This window comes from Schistocerca serialis, chromosome 3, assembly GCF_023864345.2.
Source record: "Schistocerca serialis cubense isolate TAMUIC-IGC-003099 chromosome 3, iqSchSeri2.2, whole genome shotgun sequence".
In the NCBI taxonomy this organism is placed as follows: Eukaryota; Metazoa; Arthropoda; class Insecta; order Orthoptera; family Acrididae; genus Schistocerca; species Schistocerca serialis.
The window spans coordinates 297513756-297529831 of record NC_064640.1 but is presented as its reverse complement, the minus strand read 5'-3'; the positions used below and the strand labels follow the sequence as shown (position 1 = coordinate 297529831).

Here is a 16076-nt window from a genome sequence, read left to right as displayed (position 1 = left end):
AGATTGTTGTTTGTGTTTTACAAGACATCATGGCTGCATCATGTTGCTGAATGATGGTTTAATAAGGTGCATGAATGTGTTAGCAGGAGGAAGCTGTGAACCAGAGATCATCGAGTTTGTATTGAACCAGGGGGAATGCCAGAAGAGATGGCTGGCTTCAGAAGACAAATGTAAATGGCTTCGCTTAGAGGTGGAAAAGTTGAATGCAATGAAGGAGAGCTTGGAGATGCATTTGATCATGACATGTCTAATTGTTGACATGGAAAAGAAAAAGCAATGCCAACTGGAAGAGCAGGACTCTTTGGAGAAGCAAGTTCTTTTGTGTGTCAACAATTCAGAATGTTATGACTAAATTCATCTCCCAACTCCCTTTCACTGCATGCAGCTGGGACAAATGGTTGGGGCATAGTAACTCATGTGGAAGGAATGTACTCCTTGCCATTTGCATCTTTTAAGAAGACTACTATACTAAAGGGCTAAGGGCTGCCAGCACCCAATACATGTGGTGAAGGGACATTCCTCCCCAGGTGTTACCATAGCCCCATCATCCATCCTAGGTGCACCATTTGTGCCACAACCAACTCCACCAGCACAACAACCTCACTGACAGAGAAAACTCACAAAAAAAAAAAAAAAAAAAAAAAAAAAAAAAAAAAAAAAAAAAAAAAAAAAAAAAAAAATCAGGCTTTCACTTGACACAAACTGTTGAAATGATGACCTCTTGGAATATTTAAATAAAGAATAATGATATTTTGTATTCCTATTAAATTAATTTTCTCTATCTGAAATCTCTGCATCACAATCATTTTATGTGCAATTACATCTATACAGTTAATTAATTTCAAACCATTCAAAAAATCTGAGATTAAGTAATACCTCAACAACTGTCTTCTGGAACGTGGACGAAAATTTTCAACTATCTTAAATGTTCTGCGTTTTAACTTGCTCCTGGTTATGCTATGTGAGGGAATATGTTTTTGACCATTTTGCTTTTCACTCTTGGGCCAAGAAGATTTTTACAGTATTACTGAAGTATATTATACTGTTCCTTTGGCAGTAGCAATGACAGCAGCATAACCACGAACAGTCTTCTCACATTTTAGGGAAGACGGTGCCAAAAACAAGTTGTCTCATAAAAATTTAATAATGAAAATCTTTTCTTATTCACAAACACTGAATTGAGTGGATTACAACAACTACAAGTGGGAAAGCAATTAACTTTTGCAGTGGAACCAGTGGCATTTCGTACATGCTTTGTCAAGGAGTCAAGTAAATGAAATTGAAAAGGAATCACCTGCTACAAGCAGTATGCCACTATGAAGGTATGGCCTAACATCAGAATGGGCCTGGTGAAATTTCAGATTACAAACCCAAATTTTTGTAATCTGTGGCTTTCATTATTGCAGACACATTTATTAACTAATATCATGAGAAATGTCTGTCCTGTATGCCATCATGTCCAAACAGTCACTGCTATCTTTAACGTATGTACATATTTTCTTCTCATGTAATGTTAAATGTGTTTGCCTTACCACCAGGATTTGAAGAGATGGTTTCAGATAGCAAAATACTAACAAACATGTGATTGAAACTAAATCAATTTCAGTAAATGCATTGATACCCCTGGTAATTAGAACTGTCACTAATCCCAGGACACACTTCGTTCAAACAAGAATAAATTCTTTTATCAATATCTTTGAAATTGTGAAGAAGGGATATTATCAAAAAAGCTGCCAGGAAGTCACAGTACCTAGGAAGCATGAAAGGACAATAGTATCCTTTCTTGGGGGTGAAAATATAAGTTGATCAATATAATAACAGCTATCATATAAATTACCACAATAAAGTGAATAATAGTTATATGACACTTGTACTGTAGATCATTTCTTATAAAAATTAAAAACATGGTTATTACCGCTACTGTAATGGATAATACACGTCAAGTTTCTTTGATTATGAAATAGTTAAAATTAAATTTGCTACACAAACTCAGTAAGATAAACTTAAATGTAAACTGTACATATTTCTGCCTTTCTCAATAGATGCAAAGGCAGTCAAACAATACCTACAATAAATGAAGTAATGCACCAATATTTACTTTTCCTTCACACATAAATCTGCTTTGAGGTGCATCTGACAAATATCTTACTTTGATGAAAATATATCATAAGACATTTATATTCCAACTACTAGAATTTTAACAGTTAATTGATTTTAGTTATACGTGTAACTATCAGTGCTATAAATAAAAAAAGTGGTGTCACATACTTAAACAATAACAAGTGAAGGAAACTGTTGAGAATGGTTATCGTGAAAACACTGTTCTCTGTGAAAACAAGATTTTTGAAATAAGAATTTTACAAAAGCAGTGTTTCAACAATTTAGAATTATGAAATGCGAATGAATTTCTGATAATGTGCTCTTATAATTTTCCTTTAACATTGAATTCAACACTAAGAACATTTACAATTAAATGCTGAAAATTTTAACAATTGAAAGGTGTAACATTTCAAGGGGAGGACACATGACTGAACAGATTTTACTGCATTTAGAACTGCCATTGTGTCTTCCCCGGCCGGTCTCACTCACTGGGTGCAGACGTCCAACGATCAAACTCAATTCCAGAATCAGGACTTGTTCCAACATTGACAGGGCTCAGAAAGTGAGAGCCACCACCACATTTACATTGAACTCCTCCACAACTGTGACATCCAGACTGCCCTGTCTCTGTACTGGTAGAAGCAGCAGCTTGGGTCGGTTCTTCCACACAGACGGCTGGCCGAGAAAGTTCTTGTTCATAGTTGTGAAGCTGCTCCATAAAATGAAAGTTTGGTGCAATGTTTGACTTACGGCTCCGTACAAGGTTGAATGCATCATTCAGAGAAAGTGATAATTTGTTCATGAGGTAGGCAACTGTAATCGTGACAGAGCGAGAAACTCCTGCAACACAGTGTACTAAGACACCCTTCCCATTGTTCCTGGCTTCATCTGAAATTTTAAAAAAACCAACAAGTTTAAATCAATAATAAATTGCACCACAAATAAGGTTAAAAAATAATTAACACAATTGTTAGGCATAACAGCTGTCACAACAGCATTATTCACTTTTACAGAATAATAAACTAAATATTTTTTGAAAGACTGTAAATTTGTTAAAAATACACTATTGCAGTTTCAACCTTTTTGTGATTTTCCAGTGGGTTGCAGGTGCTGCAAGCACAACGGTGGTCATCAGTAAAAGGAATAAAAATGAAATGAGCCTCTAGAGCCTGTGTCAGCCTTAGTCACTCACGGAGCACGCTGTTCATTACTGACATGTGCAATAAGCACGAGTTTTATTTCATGTGTTTTTATTTTTATCCTCTCCCTCACATAACGATGGTATATGTGACTAAGGCTGTCACGAGCACTACAGGCTCATATTTTTATTTGTTTTATTGGTGACTACGGCAGTGGGAAAAAAATATTTCCTCATTTTCTAAATCTCTCTGATATGATCAAACACTGCCAAATACTGAAGCTAAAATTCCAAGTCTAGTCAGAAAAAGATTGAGAATGTATTGTGTCATCTATGATGCACTGCACATCCAATGATGTCAAGTTTCAAACGTGAGTGCATGTGTGTTTCTTAGTGTTCAAGCATGCACTTTACTGCTAGACCACAAAGCTCACCATGTATGCAGATAGCTCATCTACAGGTTTTGATGGGTGAGGTAGAATATCATAGTATGTGACATACACACATCAAAAACAGTTTTGCATCACCTTGGTTCCAAGAGTTCTGGAACCTGTACAGAAAATTGGAACAGGGATCAACATAAACATCATTTCCGCCCTTTTTATTGCTCATGAAAACCACACATTGCATGTTGTGCCACAATACAGCGAGACCTTCAGAGGTGGTGATTCACATTGCTGTACACACTGGTACCTCTAATACCCAGTAGCATGTCCTCTTGCACGGATGCATGCATGTATTCGTTGTGGCATACTATCCACAAGTTCGTCAAGGTAATGTTAGTCCAGATTGTTCCTATCCTCAACTGCAATTTGGCATACATCCATCAGAGTGGTTGGTGGGTCATATCATCTATAAACAGCCCTTTTCAATCTATCCCAGGCATATTCGATAGTGTTCAAGTCTGGAGAACATGCTGCCCACTCTAATTGAGAGATGTTGGTGTCTCTGAAGGAAGTCATTCACAAGATGTGCATGATGCGGGCACAAATTGTCATCCATGAAGATAAATGCCTCACCAATATGCTGCCAATATGGTTGCACTATCGGTCAAAGGATGGCATTCATGTATCGTACAGCCATTACAGCGCCTTCCATGACCACCAGCAGCGTATGTCGGCCTCACATAATGCCACCCCAAAACAGCAGGGAACCTCCACCTTGCTGCACTCACTGGACAGTGTGTCTAAGGTGTTCAGCCTGACCAGGTTGCCTCTGAACACATCTCCAAGGAGTGTCTGGTTGAAGGCGTATGTGACACTCATCAGTGAGGAGAACATGATGTCAATCCTGAGTGGTCCATTCAGCATATTGTTGGGCCCATCTGTACCATGCTGCATGGTGTTGTAGCTGCAAAAATGGACTTCGCCATGGAAGTTGGGAGTGAAGCTGTGTGGTTCCTTTCTCTCTGTATCTCCTCCATGTCCCAACAACTTCGCTTTCGTTCACTCTGAGACACCTGGACACCTGGACACTTCCACTGTTGAGAGCCCTTCCTGGCACAAAGTAACAATGTGGACACGATTGAACTGCAGCATTCACTGTCTAGGCATGGTTGAACTAGAGACAACACAAGCCGTGCACCTCCTTCGTGGTGGGATGACTGGAACTGCTTGGCTGTCGAACCCCCTCTGTCTAATAGGCGCTGCTCATGTATGGTTGCTAACATCTTTAGGCGGGTTTAGTGACATCTCTGGACAGTCAAAAGGACTGTGTTTGTGTTACAATATCCACATTCAACATCTATCTTCAGGAGTTCTAGGAACCGGGTTGATGCAAACCTTTTTTTGATGTATGTATATGGCCATATCTTTTGATTACACTGACTTAAAAGTTTATATTATTTACACCACCAAAGGACCACAGACCTTAGTATTAGACATAAATTTCACAACTTGATGCCTCTACCTGTTCCTGTGAAAAAGTGTGGAGGGGGGTATTAAATGTGAGACAGACAGACAACAAAGTGATCCTGTAAGGGTTCAGTTATTACCAACTGAGGTATGGAACACTAATACAACATTTTGCAGAAATACTTTAAAATCAACATCACTTCATTAAAATAAGAATGAAGTAGGGCTGAAGATGAGAGAATAAAATCCCTGAAATGTGCTATGGGACAAATAAATAATATGGTAGCTGTGTGTAGTGGATTTTACTTCTTGGGTCCCTTGTAAGACAGATGACCTACAATCCAATATTGATGTTAACAAATTGTCAGCTAGAAGCAGCTTCAATGCTATTTTATTAAAGTATGAAAATACTAAAATTTAAAATAAATTGGAACTTGATTGATGTTAACCAAGTTTTGCACAGAATCAAGAGTTATTCAAATTTAGTAACTTGTGTCACTATTTAATGTGAAATGCATCACTACCACAGAAACTTCTTCCAAGAAGATTTAACCACATCACTGTTGAACCTCTCTATTAGAATCATGATAGATGGATTTCATTAGGATGTGTTTCAAGTTCATTAACCTGCAATGGTGCCATTAGATGCCAATGATCAGTTCCCACATGCCAACCAGATTCACTAGTATCATGAGATCGCTTTATCTATCCCTGTGCAGTGTGCAAAGGATTACCATATTGTGTCAATGTCATGAAATTCCCTTCCTCTACAAGAAAAATGTCATGGTCACAAATAGCCTGCTGCTGTTGAGGCATGGCTCACGAAGAAAGTGGCTAGACTCAACATCAGGTGGTTCAGATATCTAACCTTAACACTTATACTGTCATTGGCTGTTCTAGTACGAATGGTATGACGATAGTCTTAACTCGTCACTCTAGACTATCGATCAATGTAGCAGCATACTGCCACCACATGCAAAGAGAACATCTACAGTGAGAAATTACTCCAGAATGATATTCCATTCGAGTAAAGTGATGCTACACGAACGTTAAGTAGTTTAATCTGTCTACATTTGTCTATATAGGATTCAGGTCACTAGGCCTTAGTTTTTTGAAAAATTGAGGTCAACAGTCATCACATTTGACTGCTTAACTATTTTCAACTGGCGAGTGGGCACAACCATTAGAGCAGTTACTTAACAAGAATGCCATGGGTTCAAATATTTGTTTTGTTCTTTTATTTATTAGGTGGATAATTACAAAAATAAATACTGAAATTTAACTTTACTTTGTGCATTAATTGCATGATAATATAGGCAAGAGTAACAATTGGGAAGTACAGATGATCTTAACATACATCGTTTCAGAATGTCACTCAGGCAATCTCTTATCATTAACTTATTACACACAAATTCATACTCATGAATATAATCCACATTTCCTTTCCAACAACTATCAGGCAACAGAAATGTGCATGTGGTAAATAGTCTTTTATTGAATATGTAGTACATTTGTTTCATCTGAATGTTTTCATGACTTCTAACAATGCACAGTTAACACAAAATTCAGGAAGAGACTGCCTGAATCATAATATGACATGACATTCATTACAGCATTTTTATTTATTTATTTAACTAAGACCTAGAGACCAGAAACCTTTTACTGGAGTTACTTGTGAGTGATTCCCAACTAGCATGTTAAAGCACATTAAAATCAATGGGATGTTGAGTGCAGCCTCTCCTTGCCTAAATTTAATAAGAATCATCATCACAAGAAATCTATGGTGCTGTCTTCTGATCTTCTGACCAGTCTTCTGACATTTTCACCCTTATGATAGTGAGTTCTTATTTTTTAAGTTGTGCTATCCCATATGTGCCACCAGGTTTATCATACTTGCCACTACTTTGATTTATAGCCTAAAAACTGTCACTCATGAGTTATTTTGATATATCCAATTCTGAGACACCACAAGGCAATACCTTCTGACCTTGAGCTTTATATGGAAGTCTGCCATGCCTTAGTGGTGTGTTTGGTGGCCCACGGTTTATTGGACTGTGTACTATAGTACTTTGCCACTTGTCTTCTCACTTCTCCAGGATGTGGCCTCTAATGTATGTCCTTAAGGCAGCATTTAGAATATCCAGTTTGAGTGTTTCCATTCCCATAGCTTCACTGGCTAGTATGTCAGCCAACTCATTACCTGGAATGCCAATGCGACTCAGTGTCCGAAACAAAAAACAGTGGATATCCCCCTACTGCAGAGGGCATTCAGTTTGTCATGGACGGCAGAGACCAGAGGATATACTCTGTAACTATGTTCAAACAGGCCTAAAGGCCCAACATTACCAACTGACCACCTTGTCAGCCTCAGCCTATAGGCATCACTGGGTGTGGACAAGGAGGGGCACGAGGTCAGTACACCACTCTCCCAGTCGTCATTAGTTTTTGTGACCACAGCCACTACTTCTCAGTCAAGTAGCTCCTCAGTTGGTCTCACAAGGGCTGAGTGCAGCCTGCTTGCTAACAGCACTAGGCAGACACAGACAGTTACCAATCCAAGTGTTAGCCAAGCCCAACTGCACTTAACTTAGGTGATCTGTTGGCTGACGGAAACTGGAGTTACCATTGTAGGAAGGCTGTTTGCACATTTTGGATAACTCTTGCCTATTATCTGAGAAACACACAAGCACTCATTAAATGAACTGAAATTATGTTGAGGGAAAGTCGTTATGTTCTGTAATGCTCTATGTATCCTATTAACTCTCCAACATGAATATCAGATTCTTTTGGTAGAGAACATTGTTCTCAATTATGATTGTGTATGTATGCATAACTGGCTCATTCATTACCTTTGGAGACATCTGTGTAAAGGAGATTAATATGAGCAGACTGTTGGATGAATAAAACGCACAGCGATGAAAATTGGGAGTGTACTGTCTTTGATTTCACACCTTAGATCCATCCTTACTATAGATTGGGAAATATACCATGGAGGTGTTCATGATTGAGAGTATTGCATACAGGTAACTGGAGGAAGTTGAAGTTCACACTGAAGGTCTTCCAGTTGTACTGCTGCTGGTCCTCCTGTTGAAAGGCAATTTGTGAGTAACCCATCATTGGATTGTGAAATAAAATGGGATGACGTGGGTGGTTTGACATTTTGTTAACCATGATTGTGTAGTTAAATAAATTTTGTTAGACTCATATGTTCGGCAGTGGTATTCCAGCTCCTTCAAGAAGGCTATTGACATGGCTCATTTGGAAAGCTCCAAATGTCAAATGGACTCCACTATAGTGAACAGGGTCTAATATTTCTAGGATGGATGGTGCTGCTGACACGTACACAATGTCTCCATCATCCAGATAGGATGAAATGGGCACTTTATAAAATGTTAATAGTTCATTTCACAATCCAGTATCTGTTAGTGAGGAAATAGAAAACTAACTTTCTTCATGCAGTAAGTCTTGAGTTGTTGTATGTGTGATAACCATGTAAGTTTATTATCAAAATGACGTCCTAGGAAATGGTACTGGTCCACTACTTCCAGTAACTGGGTTTCAAGGTATATTTCTGAAGGAGAATGGGCAGACCATATTCTACAAAAGTGCACAATGTGTGATTTAGTTGGTGAGAAAGAAATACATAGTTGGATTTTGTGTGCTCTTAATGGATGCCTGTAGTTGGCTTTCTGCTATACAAAACAATACACGACCATAATATGAACAAAGATCCTAGATATATAATGCTGATGTGACTATGTCCCACTGCACCTACTGTGCCAGTTATTGCCACTGCAGTGTGTGTGGCACTTAAAAACTGATCCTTTAAAAAGAATATGAGATAAAAAAAAACTGTATGAATGGTAGATTTCCTCAAAAACCCAGCTTGTGCAGAGTTGATAAAATGTGATGTCACCCTGTTACTTTAGCTTACAGATCCTCGTCTTGGGTGTAAGGTAAGTCCCTTTACCATATTCAAAGTTTTATGTGGAGTAATAAGCACTGGTATGTCACTCACTGCTTGAGATTCTGCAGCAGAGGGGCATTTGATCAATAGTGACCTATTTTGCATTCTTTCCAGAGCATCTACTAATTTTCCAAATTTTTGTTTCATGAAAATTAATGGCTTCATCATTGGAGATGTATCTCTATTATAATATACACACACCAGGTATTGAATGAATTGTTTTGTTCCCAGTCTTCTGACTTATCCCCTTTCCCAAGGGGTAGCCAGGGTAGGAAAAGCAGTTGGATTACAACGGCCCACACTGAAATATTGACTCTTATCAGTTGAGACAGCCTGATGAGTATGACCATTATGCTGATTGAGTTTAATACGTTTCACTTGTAAAATCTCCGCCATGATGCCACTGACTCTTTTCAAGAGCTCCCTCCATGGGTGCCACCCAGCTGCAGTGAAAGTCACGTGGCACAACGCTCATTGCTGGGAGTCCTGATGCCCATGTTTTCAGAGAGATTTTACAAAAATGGCACACAATGACCTCACCATGTCGGATTGGCTGTGGCATTGGCTTTCAAGTGCATAAGTGGGTCCACATAGTTATTGCATGTGGGGATCTTTAATGCAATAAGCAGTTGACAGTGTTTATGGTATTCTTACCCAGTCTGTCCAAACAACAGAAAAAAAATTTTGAAAATATAGGTCAAACCCAAAAGAGGATGAAAAACTGCTTCAGCTAAAAAACTGATTTAAAGTAAATGGATAAATTTGTTAAAGAGCAGAACCCACAGATGTAGCTGAGCCAACATCAGAGACTGTCACCATGGGAAGGAAAGTAAGAGAATGGTGGATAGTCAGGGACAGGGGATTGCAGCACAAGAAGGGAAATTTATGTAGGGCTTCTATAGCTAATAACAGATTATTTTATGTGCAGGAAAGCTTTTGGGTGTTCTTGGAATAGGTCTAGAATGCTGACTTATTCTTGTAATTTGCACAATATTTCAAATAATAATTCCTGTTCTGTATATTCTCATTACATCTCCCATAAATTGTATGTCATATGTTACGTCACACACTTCTGTTCCCATCTGTGGCTGTGATTTGCTGCCACCAAATTCTGCACTGTCAAGGGCACGTAAGTCTCAGCAAATTGTTCTGTTAGTAAATATTTAGTGTGGACAGCACATCTCATAGTATGAATACATCTTCCCCATAAGTTTGTTTACTACTTTCATATTATTTCACATTTTGATTGCTTCAACCTGTCGTGCTCTTATATCTGAACTCCATAGCTTACTTTCATAACTCAGGTCTCTGACCTCCAACACCAAAGTAACAATTGAAAAATAGGGTTAAATGTAATGCTCATCACTTCTGACAAATGTTTCATGGTGTCTTCTGAAATCAAATATTTGCATTTTCATTAGAATCTATAAGCATTTCAAGAGTAATTTTATTCCAACATCATGTCTAGAGCACTGTCTTATAAAATTATGTAGGAAATTTAAGATGCTTTCTTTTCAGTTGAAAAAGCAAATGAGAAGGTTTTTGGAACATTTCTGTGAAAGTTTAATATTGAAAGTAATTTCAAATAAGTGAGTAAGTAGGTAGGTAGACCATAGGTGCAAAGACAAGGGTTCAATCCTCAGTTGGTCCTATGATTTTTTCTTTCACTTATTGCTTCAGTCTGGGAATGATTTGTGTATAACATTTTAACAAATCTGAAATATTTCATTACACAAATTTAATTGATTAATGCTGTATTTCAATACAATAATGTTAAGTTCTGAGTGGAATACAAACAACAGAAGGAGTCTAGTTGACATGCTCAGAAGCTGACTAGCTCATAACAAGATGGATGCTGACCTTACGGACCAAGTCCTCCATCAGAGTTATCAAAACAAATCTAGCAGATCAAGGGGGCTGGTGGGGGGGGGGGGGGGGAGGGAGAGAGAGAGAGAGAGAGAGAGAGAGAGAGAGAGAGAGAGAGAGAGAGAGAGAGAGAGAGAGAGAGAGAGTCACTCACTGAACACTTGAAGAGGATTCTGTCCATAAGCTCTGTATCAATTTCAAATTCCTATGTGACTGTTGAGTCCTCAATGCTTTAATGATAATGGTGACTCATTACTTTTCCTGCTTCCATTAGCAGGACATACTTCATATATACTTGAATGCTAAATTAATTATTTACTGTGAGGAAACCAGTCTCCTAATACTTACCAATGAATTCTATTGCTTTTGGGAAAAAGCTAGCTAAGTTCTGGCTCCAGTGATCTGCTATTGGAATCTGCATATACTTAATTGATCCTGAGTCCTCAAATACATTTGGTAAATCAGGCGTTACATTCAAAATGTACTGAAACAAAAACATAATTCAGTCAATCAAATGAAACTACTTTTTACATAAAAAAATCGTTGAGTAATAACTAGATGTAGAGGCATTCCCAGAAAGAACTCCTGCTATTTCATCAATTACCTTTCATGTGTAGTCAAGTATCCTCACACAGTTATGCTACTATACTCATAACTGTTGGTATCACTAACACGACATGATAGTGCAGGACAGCAAATGGTGCATGGACAAATGTTTTACCCTACTACATCTGTCTATGACAAATTCTTCTCCCATTTATACTGAAAAATACATTGTACAATGTGCTCACCCAATGTAGGTCAATTCCAAGCAATACTACCATGGAAAGCAAACTAGTCTGTTGAAGTTGAGCTGACAAATCATGAGGGAACTATACTGAATTCTACAATTTGTGACAATTTGACATTATGATGAAGGTTATTATCAAGCACTGGGAATACCAGATTGAAACCAGGGATGATAATGGGCACCATAACTGTTTCCATGAGCCACAAAAATGTAACACTGGACTTACAAGTTACAAGAAAGAGTCACTGAGGTTCAGAATTCTGGCATATCTCTCAATTAAAATGTAACAAAAAAAGAAAAGAAAGAGTGAAATGGAAGAAAATTTTAAGGTTTTATTTCCCGTATACACTAACACAAGAATAATTATGGAGGCTGGATACAATATTATGAGCATGCCCATACTATGGCATACAACTACCTGTGCTACCCAATGAAACCTCTGAATTCTCTTTAGGATAAATTCGTATAAACGTTCAGCGATGATCAATGGAGTTTTGTACAACTGACCACAAAGAAACTGTTCTAGTTCCTTGAGACATGAAGGAGGGTTAATTAACTCAATGATTTTTCCAATTAAGACCCAAACAACTATATTCGTCATCATCATCATCATCATCATCATCATCATCATCATCATCATCAAAGTTACAGTACCCTGAAACTTCCTGGCAGACTAAAACTGTCTGCCCGACCGAGACTCAAACTCGGGACCTTTGCGTTTCGCGGGCAAGTGCTCTACCATCTGAGCTACCGAAGCACGATTCACACCCAACGAGATACTGGCAGGAGTAAAGCTGTGAGTACCGGGCGTGAGTCGTGCTTCGGTAGCTCAGATGGTAGAGCACTTGCCCGTGAAAGGCAAAGGTCCTGAGTTCGAGTCTCGGTCGGGTACACAGTTTTAATCTGCCAGGAAGTTTCATATCAGTGCACACTCCGCTGCCGAGTGAAAATCTCATTCTGGTTACAGTACCCTGTTGAAAAAAATGTCTGCACACTGAATGAATATAGTAACTTAACATGGTTTTGTAGATGCTACCAGATAACTTTCCTTTCAGTGTGACATGACAGACCAAAAAGTAATTATATGTGTGCCCACAGTCTTCATAATTCTTCACAATTAGATGTAAACTGTCTGGACTATGTGCTTTGCCTAATGTTCTCCACACATACATCTTGAACAAGAGGGAATAATATTTAGACAGAATCATCAGGTGAAAATGTGTGTTTCTTTCAAATGGTTGGCAGACTAGATCATGGGCTCTGTAGACTGATAAACTCTCTTCTTGGCATTGATCTGATTCACAATGTGCTTGACAATAGCTGTTCTACAATGAAGGTTTTGTTCCTGCAGCTGTCGTCACACTGTTCTTGTTAATGCTGTGTTCTCTAGATGCTTGTCAAGTTCACCGATCTATTTTGTGGCAGTGGTAAGCTTATTAAAGTTATCTTCTTTAATGCATTCCAATTTACTTCAATAAGTTACATATTCGTTGTGACAATGGAAGTACTGTAACTGAAGGTTGGCACTATGCTGTTAGCGTAAAGTTTTTGCCTAATATGTGTGTGCACAGATGATTATGATGATGATGATGACGACGATGATGGTAATATTTGGTTGTGGGGAGCTCAACTGCATGGTTATCAGTGCCCATAAAAACTCCGAATCTTTACAGAGTCCAGTCTCATGATTTTCCGGAATAATGATGAAAAATGAGGGCAACATGAACATCCAGTCCCCCGATGGAGAAAATCTCTGATCTGGCTAGGAATCAAACACGTGACCCCATAATCCAGAGGCAGCAATGCTAGCCACTAGACCATGAGCTGCAGATGAGTGTGGATAGAGTGTGTGTTCTCTCTTCCAGATGGTGTGTATGTTCAGCGGACAAGGTAGTGGCTTCTGGACAATCAAGCGGGGCAGGCACCAGCTGATGATGATTGTGAACTGGAAAATGGTATCTGTAACACGGCCAGTAAAGCGAAGATCTGAATGCACACTCCATATAATGTCTGTTTACAGCTTGTGAAGGTTGCTGAAAGTGGCACCTAAGTCTGTGTTGTTCTGTATGGAATCCAGGGTGGTTGTTACCACAGCTCACTTCCATGAAACACAAGAACAGTCCACGATCCTGTTTGAATGTATGGACCAGGAAGGTGAACTACCAGACTTTGCAACAGAGAAGGAAAGTTGCAGATGTCAGATTAAGTTGACTAGGTTGTTTAAACAACTGATCTAAGTTAGTGTTGCCTGTGCTATTTTAATGAATTAATCAGTCTGTCAAAATGGAGTTTGTATTTGCTGTCTTATCTGAGCCTGGAATCTGTTAACTGACAGAAAATGAACAGGTTAAAAAAAAACTTGTTTTTTTGATTGTTAAGAACTTTTTGAGTTTAAAACCAAGGATTTTAAGGTTATTGGTTTTAGTGAGTCAGCTAGTTGCAGATGCTGGATAACGAATAATTGTAAAATTTATTCATAGGTTCAGCAGTGCCACACATTTTCAGTACAGTGTTTAGCTGATGAATCTCTCCCACAAACTCCATATGCAGTCCACAAGGGTACAGTACTGATGAGTTATGCTTCATAATGATGTTGCTATGGTTTATGCAATACTTACATGGATAACTCCCCATCACACGCCCCTCAGATTTAGTTGTAAGATGGCCCAGTGGATAGCTCATCAAGAACTGAACATAGATCAAGCATGGACGTGCACCGTTTACAGCGTGCAATGATAGCCTTTACCACTCAGCTACCATTCTACGTGTACTGAATTGCGAGGGGGGGGGGGGGGGGGAGGGGCGTAAAGCAGCAAAACAACAAACAGTGAACAATCCATAAACATGAAGTACAATAAAGAGCAGCCTGAAACAATGGAGTTGTGGGTAAGTGGTTGTGGTGTTGGACTGCCAAGTGGACGAGCTGTGTTCAAAACTCCTTCATGCGATTAATTTTTCAGAACATCATGAGCTGTCTGTCTGGTAACTGAAATTTCTGTTCTCTTTCTGTAGTCTTGGCAGTTGTCTTACTATACATTGGTTATAGAATATGAGTCATATGGTAAGGATACATTACTGTTGCAAGGAAATGTGATAAATAGTAAGAGCAGATGAGGTACCACACAAACGTCTAACAGAAATGAAACAACAAATAAATGGGTGTGTTCAAAAACATTAAAAACATATGTTTTAACAGTGCACAGAAAAACTGTTATAATGAAACTATTGCATTCATTTGTTGCAGCTTAAGTGATGAACTATAATGTTTTCATCATTTCCTTGGGAGTGATCACATTCATATTCACACAAACACCTACATCAGGCCATCAGTCAAGGATGCGTATCTCACTCACTTACCAGTCGTACAAGTTAGATGGGTTGATAAGAGATCCCTATCACATGACACACATACTGTCACAATGCCATGTATGACACCCCAGATGTGTTATCGAGTGGAGGATTCGGTTCACTTGTTGTGTTGTTATCAAACGTTTGTGGTTCACATTCGAAAGCCACTTCTTTTCGGCTGCTAACTGAGAAGTTGTGCAGAATCAGCTGTCTTTATAGGCCCCTATCTTACATCTCGCTATTGCAAACAGATGTTACACCATGACACAGACAGAAAATAAAGCGAACAATGGGGGGGGGGGGGGGGGGGGGGGGGGAAATTGCACAGAGACTTCTCATTCTAGGGCTGTTCAGTGTTTTTATTTTGCCTTTTTTCATAACCCAGTACACCTTCTTCCTATTTTCCTGCTTGATCTGTGTTCAGTTGTTGATGGGCTGTCCTCTGGGCCCTCTTATCACTAAATCTGAGAGGGTGCAATGGGGAGTTTCCCTTGTTAGTTACCAACTATAGTGTAGTAAACATGGCACGAGGATGGTTGCTAGTCAACCATAACTGATGTTATCTATAGTTTAGTGCCATCAACAAAGACCAAAAAAGGTCGACTGGGAAAAAAAGTGTAGTCACAAATTTTTACACACTGTAGGAGTGTCATGGGTAACATAATAAAAATACTGACCAAAGGGTGTGAGTATTTGGGTAGGGGCTGGTTTAAAGATAAGATATTCATACCCATCTTGTAAGATGTACTGTGGATGTTAGTAAGTGTCTCCATTCAGTGCAGCCCCCTCTAGAAGTGCCATAAATTCCTGAATGGAGAAGATTTATGCAGTCTATCAGTAACACAATTAATGGTGAGAGAAGTGCAGTAACTTTCTGGTCATTCATTAATTCACCACCAAGTGACAACAATATAGTTCCACAGCTTTACAATATGCTGTCAATGATAGCTGCAAGGTTGATCATTTACCAATAAAACTGTTTTCCCACCAACACTACATAGGTCACTCACAACA

The 16076-nt window shown here is 38.8% G+C and overlaps 1 protein-coding gene across 1 annotated transcript in view; it reads right to left on the bottom strand.

Annotated features, from left to right (window-relative positions):
- Positions 1-2521: 2521 nt before the first annotated feature.
- The window catches only part of LOC126471593 (dual specificity protein phosphatase Mpk3), a 164363-nt gene continuing 150808 nt past the window's right edge, over positions 2522-16076 (bottom strand). Inside the window, exons 4-5 of the mRNA XM_050099828.1 lie at positions 11273-11408; positions 2522-2988 (exon numbers count right to left, since the gene is read on the bottom strand). Coding sequence (XP_049955785.1) covers positions 2582-2988; positions 11273-11408 — 543 coding nt within the window. The 3' untranslated portion in view covers positions 2522-2581. The remainder of the gene's footprint in view (positions 2989-11272; positions 11409-16076) is intronic.